Source organism: Triturus cristatus, chromosome 2_2 (assembly GCF_964204655.1).
Source record: "Triturus cristatus chromosome 2_2, aTriCri1.1, whole genome shotgun sequence".
Classification (NCBI taxonomy): domain Eukaryota; kingdom Metazoa; phylum Chordata; class Amphibia; order Caudata; family Salamandridae; genus Triturus; species Triturus cristatus.
In genome coordinates, this window is record NC_140582.1 from 1,060,295,448 (window position 1) to 1,060,303,807 (window position 8,360).

The 8,360-nt window shown below is 48.4% G+C and overlaps 1 protein-coding gene across 15 annotated transcripts in view; it reads right to left on the reverse strand.

The window, feature by feature from the left end:
• FGFR3 (fibroblast growth factor receptor 3) overlaps positions 1–8,125 on the reverse strand; it is a 111,218-nt gene extending 103,093 nt beyond the window's left edge. For 3 of the 15 annotated variants that reach the window (XM_085642575.1, XM_085642570.1, XM_085642569.1), the window contains exons 1-2: positions 7,988–8,124; positions 4,210–4,408 (exon numbers count right to left, since the gene is read on the reverse strand). In XM_085642575.1, the coding sequence (XP_085498701.1) occupies positions 4,210–4,408; positions 7,988–8,035 (247 nt within the window). In that variant the 5' untranslated portion in view covers positions 8,036–8,124. Of the gene's footprint in view, positions 1–4,209; positions 4,409–7,586 lie in introns of all 15 variants that reach the window. The other 12 variants (XM_085642567.1, XM_085642563.1, XM_085642561.1 and 9 more) reach the window with 7 other exon arrangements.
• Between the last annotated feature and the right edge of the window lie 235 nt (positions 8,126–8,360).

Genomic DNA, 8,360 nt, shown 5'->3' on the forward strand with positions numbered 1-8,360 from the left:
CACGAAACCTCAGCACAAACCCACCGTATACCCCACGACGTGAAGAATGCATGATCTGTAGAGCATGGCTGGACCAGGGCAAGAAACCTCAGCACAAACCCCCATCATGAGCACAGAATATGCGATGTCACGAGCAATAAAGCTGAGCCGGTTAAAATGCCAGCTGCAGAGGTCTAATTGCAAACTCAAGGCGTCAGGGTTGAATTCCCACAATGCAGACTCAACATTTCATCCTTTAGAAGTCATGCAAAATGACCACTAAGTTAACGAACAGCTCCACCTATTATTTTGGGAGTTTTAATTAATCGATGGACATTTGAAGTTAGATATTATGGTATTAAATATTAGATATGCAAACTAGGATAGATCTGCCAATGAACAGTGAGAACAGAGATCTAATAGTGCACTTTCTTCTCGAACCTCAGCATCATCACAGCCAGGCGACCTTCCAGGTAGGATTTGGGCTAATGTCAGATGTAGAGTCTGATGCATGGAAAAAGCCAAATTGGGCTGGTGCTCAGGCTCACCGCCATTGTCACAAATAACATAATTTTGTGGCCCCTTGACAAGTCTCTTAGACATTAGAAGGTTTTGACTGGTTCTAGTAGCCTTAAAAATACAAAGCCTTCCATTATGGGGAATCGAAAAGTAAACAGACGGAGTAGCACATGAGGCCTAAGGGGCGATCCCCAGAATAAACAAGGAAGTATTCCAAAGGTTACATGCTTGTGCTGAAGAGACATCCAACTCATTTCTTGGACACGGAGTCCAGCTTGCGTTTAAATCTGCATTACGAAGAATGGTGCATCGATCACCAACTGGTTCTGCCTAAAGCATTAGCACTGTATTAAATGGGCTCTGGTGTCAGGGGAGTCACTAACTGGAAAGAATAACAAACCCAGCCAAGAATAAACCAAAGGGCAGCCATTCTGTCTCTTTAAGACAGCTTCGACACTGACACATTACAGCACAAAATCAAGCAATGACATGTGTTAAGAAAACTGATAGCAAACAAACACGATCGAGGACGGTGATCAATAAAATCTCAGGACTCATTTCGAGTACACAGTTGGATCTCCACTCGCTCCTCGGCGCGTCAGTACAGTATTAAGTTGCCCCTTTGTAACTGACTCCATTTATGAGAGTAGTGGTCAATGAAGTCCCCGCTCTAGTTGTCAAGGCTGTCACTGCCATGACAACTCTGTGCAATGTCACTGAAACACACTGAACACAACAGCACTTATAAACTGCAAGCAATGAAACATTATCAATCCACAAGACGATTAAGAGGTGACAAATAACCCGAGTTATGTAAGGTGACCGAGGCAGGTTTATGAGATAGGCACTTAATGTATGGCGGCACTTAATGTATGGCGAAGGTGTAACACTGGTGATATTTTAGTCCACATAAATGCACTTTCTATTGTATTGTGGCATCTCACAACCAAGGATAGTTGCCATGCCAAAAGAAACCTAATCACAGAGGCCTCTACTTCACTGCAACAAACACAAATATAGCTGCTAAGCCGCCAGACACTATTCATGCATCATGACATCACGGAACCAAAAGCAGTCTCTCTACTAAAAGAAACACTGACGCATTGTGACCTCGCACAATCATGGACGGGTGCGCACCAAAGGAACCTCTACTGCATTATGGGCAGCGCTGTACCATAGAAACTTTTAATGCAATGCGACATCCGACAACCATGTGCAACTACTGTAGCAAATTAGCCTGTATTGCACCATGCCGTCACACAATCATGGGCAACAGTGCTATCAAAGGAACCTCTAATGTATGATGTCATCACACAATCAAGGACAGTTGCGCACCAAAGGACCTTCTACTGCATTATGGGCAGATGTCTACCACAAGAACATCTAATGCATGGTGACATCACAGTCATGATTCCTCTGTATCAAACCTAAAAAAGCAGCATGACTATGATTGAAGTGCCCCCGCAGATAGCACAGATATTACCTGAGTTTATACTAGAGAACATTGACAGTTGAGCTGATCTACCATTGCATCAGATATATAATGGAGTGACTACTGTGAAACGCCTGGGTGAGAGGGCTGGGGGAATAGTTGGGGATAGTTTAAATAAGATACACAAGAATTGTAGAATTGCAATAAGGAAGTAAGTAATTGGTGTGACAGGGGGCAGACTGTGGCTACCCTTGTAGTAGGTCACTGAAATCGAGTTATTAGACTACGCTGCTGATTGACCTGATATTGCTGAGCTTGTCATTTAGTGTCTTGGGAAAGATTAGATAAATTAATGTGGGGCTGTACTGATGTGCTGTGATTTTGACTGCAGAAAACTCAATAAAATGGGTTTACAAAATGGTGACATCACAGTAATGTGCAACTACTGTACCAAATGAACCAGTAATGCATGATGTCATCAAACAAGCATGGGCAGCAGCCCTATTAATGTATTACGACACCATACAATCATGGACATCTGCCTTACAAAAGCAACCATGAATGCACTGTGACATTCCATAATCGGGCAGCTGCCCTACCAAGGGGACATCACACAATCATGAGTAACTACTGTGCCACAGGAGCTTATAATACATTGTTATCACATAATCAAGAAAATCTGATGCGCTCTAATGAGCGCCCATTACATTATATACCTCACAAACACAGACAGTTCTTGCGTTAAAGAGACCTTGAAGTACAGTGGCACACAGCAGCTTTACCAAGGAGCTCCTACTACATTATGCCATGATACAATCAAACACAACTGCTTCATTGATAGCGGCTTCTAATGCATTTTGGTCGTGCGCACTGAAATTCAGCCATTGTACTATAAGGACCACTGCTGAACTGTGATGTCACATCACACAACCACAGACTTCTACTATATGAAGCAGACCCTAATGACCTGTGACGTCACATTACCACTTAGAGCGTTGGTGCAGTACGACATCCAACAATCAAGGACAAAAGGTGCACCATGTTATGTTCATTTGGAAAGTGCACTCTCAGTCTCTCACCCACGATGGGATCCTGGCACTGCGCATGTGTGTGCGCGTCTAGCACTGCCTATGGTAGCTTGGTTACTTGAAAAGCCAGGACTACAGCTTCTTGTGAAAGATAAGAGAGGCTGAGGCTCTGATATGTAGCGGGAGAGTGTTCAATGCTTTCAGGAGTGATGTTCGAGAAGGCCCGGCCTCAGGTCATCCAGCATTTCATAATGGCAAATACTGGTAAACAACACTTGCATTCTTTTTTTCCCCATGGTATACCCTCATGTGAAGTGACCTGGAAATGTCAACATGGGTAATTCCTGGAATAACCCCCAAAAAATGTGATTTTTGTGAGAAAAATACCATGATCCCATCCTGTGCTCATGAAACGCTTGGAAGCATATTAGTGTATACTTGTGAAACATGCTCGCCCTCACACTAAACCGGTACAGAAAGGTTCAAAATAATCGACATCACTCTGTGCCAATATGATTCGCATGCTGGAAATCCTACTGAAATAAATGAGGGCACTCCTTTCGGTAGCCCACAAGACAGTGCCCTTTCTGGGGCAAGCAGGTATTACGGCGCTGACAAAGGTGCACCCAGACCTGGCAAGACTTGGAATACAATACCTATGCACTGAATGCCAATATACTGAGACCACGGCATACAAAACAGGACAGGCACTGCACTGTGAGGAACGGTAAAGCACGCACAAGTGCTGCATCACATAAGAGCCTGTGCCCGGGGGACCTTTAAGTCTTGGCAATAAACACCCATTAACGTACGTCAGTTTTAAATTCGATTGTCAGCTCCACTGTTCGCACCGGTGTTTAACACACACCTTCTTAGCCTGAAGCCCCTTTGTTGCACCAGGCCTGGACCTGTACATGTACGAGTAGTGAATACTTTTGTAATCCCATGAACAGTACAGTATCAAAGATAGCAAAAAGTGGTCATATCCGTGCCCCCAATTAATAAACACAGACACCTGGCCATTGTATTGCAGCATTTTACTGTGCGTATTACCCTACTCATCGAATGTGCAAGCGCGTAGCATCTAATAATTATTAAGTCATGCACACAGATTCACATAATTTGGCATATGAACTAACTAACACATGGGTGTTTTATACTAACAGTACGTCACGGATACATTGCTACGATGGAGTCAGTAGATGGCGGGAGAGAGGGTCTCCCAGCGCCGCTCCGCCGAGCTCTTCTTACCTGCAGACGTACGGCCGTCGGTGAGGGGCAGCCTGGCCGCCGGAGCTCCGCCCGCCAGAGTCACCAGACACAAGCCGCAGAGCCAGGCGAGCATCCCCGCGCCGAGCCTGCGAGGCCGGGCTCCGTCCTCAGACATGCTGTGCCCCCCGCATGCTGCTCCCGATGCCAGCTCCGACCCACGGGCACTGCTGCTCAGCCACTGCAAGGGAAAGAGGGGAGAGTCAGACACTGAGGGGCTGAGCATCGAAGCCCACATGGCCCACCCGAGCGGCATGCCGATGGATGGGCGGATAAGGCGTGCGGCCGGCGACACTTTTGCAGGCCTTTCCCCTCGGGGAGGGGGGTCCCCACACAAGTAGAGTGAACTCTCCGTGTCACATTAAACAGCGGCTTCCAGGATTCACGACAGGGCGACACCTCCATCCACACGGGCAAGCCAAGCCCGAGGACGCAAACTCTACCCAAGGACAAGCCCGGGGCCTCCGTCTGTAGTCGCTCATCTCTAGTGCACTGTTCACGACTTTCACCAGGTGAACGCTACACAGAATACCCATGCTTAGTCTGTCACACAGTACGTTACGTTTCAATCAATATGTCATACACGGTGGTTTCTCCCCTTTCGCCCCACTTGCACGAACCGCACTGACCGCTGACAGTTATCGCCATGCTTTTAAACCACTATACCGAACTTGCAGAACACATCAGCGCTTCTACGGGCCAGCTTGTTAATACACCGGCAACTTTAAGCATACTTTCCCCGCCAAAGTCACATGCACGGCGCCCTTGCAGTGATTTCCAAAGACACAGAATCCATTACAACCTAGGTGCACCACCACGTTGCATGAACTACCTGCTTTAAACAGGCATGTCACCAGCTACGGTGCACGAACTGCTATCCGTAACCATGTGTCAGACAGCACATTACATGCACTGACAGCTTATAAAATGTGACACTAGCTACGGTGCATGAACTGCCTGCTTTAAACAGGCATCACCCACTACGGTGCATGAACCGACTACTTTAAAAAGGTATGTCACCCGCTACGGTGCATGAACTGCCTGCTTTAAACAGGCATCACCCACTACGGTGCATGAACCGACTACTTTAAAAAGGTATGTCACCCGCTACGGTGCATGAACTGCCTGCTTTAAACAGGCATGTCATCCTCCACGTTACCTAAACTGCCAGCTTTTTCACCAGCTACGGTGCATGAACTGCCTGCTTTAAACAGGCATGTCACCCACTACGGTGCATGAACCGACTACTTTAAAAAGGTATGTCACCCGCTACGGTGCATGAACTGCCTGCTTTAAACAGGCATGTCATCCTCCACGTTACCTAAACTGCCAGCTTTTTCACCAGCTACGGTGCATGAACTGCCTGCTTTAAACAGGCATGTCACCCACTACGGTGCATGAACAGACTACTTTAAAACGGTATGTCACCCGCAACGGTGCACGAACTGCCTGCTTTAAACAGGCATGCCATCGACTACGTTACATGAACTGCCAGCTTTTAACATGTCACCAGCTACGGTGCATGAACTGCCAGCTTTTACCATGCACGTCACCCACCTGGTTGCATGAACTGCCAGCTTTTGTCGTGCCTTTTATCCAATGCTGCATACACTGCCTGCTTTTACCAGGGCTTTTATACTCTGTTGCACGAATTGCAACCATGTACCATTCATTGAGTACTTGCTCCGCCACCATGTACCTTCCCTTAAACCCACAACGTTATGTGCACTGGCAGTTATTAGCACACATTTTAATCTAAAAGGCCACATGAAATACCAGCATCGCCTTTCTTTACCCACATTGTTACCTATGCAACACTGGCAGTCCTACCTTGCCTGTAACTCAATATGCTACACCCACAAAACTCCCAACATTTACCGAGGCATGCGGCTTCACATGCACGGAGCACTATCTGACGCCCTGCAAAAGATTACGCTGGCAGATATTGCACGTGCACTTCGCACACAGTGAATACAGAACGCCTAACTTAGTCCACTACATTGCATGAGACAACACTAGAATCCTTTCACGAATACAGCCCGTGAGGACCACTGGTAACTTGAATTTGGGAGGGAGGGGGACAAGCCAAACTGGGACAATGTTTGTGTGTGTAAAAGGCAGCTTTATTGAAACAGGTGCATATCACAATGTCCAACCTAGGCAACTGCCTTACAAACTAAAATCTCACTATACATAAAATACCTTATCCCCCGTTTCCCCATGCCCCTACGATCGCCACATCAAATCCCCCACCCTACCGATAACATAACAACATTACATAATAACCACATTACGCAGTATTGCATTTACATATCTTGCCCTCCAATGAAACCCAAACCCCTACCTGTCTTTCGGCAACTTTCCCTGCTCACAAACTTCCAACACTTAACTAAAAACTTCTGCCAATCTTGGCCAACTTTCTACAACCCCACCTGCACCTGTTCCAAGCGACAATTATACAAAAATTCTCAAACCCCTTATGCACCTGTCCCCACAAAACATGGCCTAAAAACAAAATAGCTGAAACCCCCAAATTGACACCTCAAAAAAGCCAAATTAAAGGGTGGGAGGGAAGGACAAAAAATCGCGAAAGTACCTCAAACGCTCCCAGCCACCAGGTCACCAAACCTAAAATGGTGGCTGGGAGCGAGACAGATCCCCAATTAATACCTATTGGGCTACAAAATTAATTGGACTGCAATTGGCCTATTCCCAATGTAGCCCAATGCACAAAATGGCTGATACCCTCCCAATCTTTGGAGTGGGGGGGGCCTCACGGGGTTCGGCTGCCCCACAAACCCTCCTTCACACATCACTTCGCCCACTACACTGCATGACCCGACTCTTGCATCCTTTCCCGCACCGTACTGAACACAGCCCATGCAAACCACCGGTAGCTTGGATTTCACCCATTATATTACATCTATCGACCTTTCCCCCAAAACAGTACCCCACATACACCGATTCACGCATTTCACTCGCTGGAGGGTGTACACCGTCCCATTACACATCTCACCCAGTAGCACCGGCATAGTTGCACCCAGTAAAACGCATGAACAGAGCACCTGCACGGTGCTTGCATAAGGCGCGCCGGCCATCGAGTTACACAAAATATATTCATACTATGGGGCAAGCAGAGATCAGACTTTCCACAACACCACAGGACTGCGCTACTTTCCTGAGGTCTTTCATCCAGTACCCAGCAGAAACCAAATGAACTGCCAACTGAAAATGCAAACTTAACGGGAGAGCCCCGTAAGTGCGTCATTTTCTGCAACCATGGGTTGTTCTCGATGCGGAGGAACGGCCGGGTGAGAAGCTATGCACCCATGTAACACACAGTGCACACTGAACCCGACCTGTCGCCCGGTGCAGAGCAGGCGCCGTGTGCCCCCGAGTCTCGCAGGTGGTGGGAGGGCTGTGGGGTTGCACCGTAACTCGAGTTCCGCTCCAGAGACAGTGGGGGCAGCTCGCACGGGTCTCTCCGCATATACCATCACATCACACCGGCGTAACTACCGTGCACGAACCGCGGCACGTGCACCTCCAGTTCCTCTAAATTGTGCCACATCCGGAGAGGTGCACGGATCAACAATCCATTCCAATGCACGAGCTTGCAGCCAGGGGTGCTCCTGCACGCAGACAACGGCCCCCACGAGATCTGCAAGAGTCCCGGCAGAACGCGGAGGATCCCAAAGTCCAAGCTGTACATGTGAACCATCCCGGTTAATGCGCGTGGATAGTCCAGCTAGGTAGGTACCTGTGCGTGCTGCGCATCCTGCTGCTGCTCTCGCTGCAGGCGGCTCATGGAAGGCGCTCTCTGCCCGACCTCCGCGCGCTGCCTCGCTCCTCACGTCCCTTACCAGTGTGTTGCGCTCAGAATCCGACCCGGGACTCAGAAAGGCACCGAGGACTCCGCCCACTACCCACATGCTCCGCCTACCTTCCCTCTGCCCACAAGCCCCGCCCATCTACGCATAGTTTTCGGAGCTCAGCGAATCATTACCTTCCACACGCCCCCTTCGGAGCAAGCCGCACGCATTCTCCCGCGAGCCACGCCCGGTACACTCCAGGAAGCCCCTCCTTAGATACTCTCCCACCCCGGGATCAGGAAAGCCGAACAGGCCCCGCCC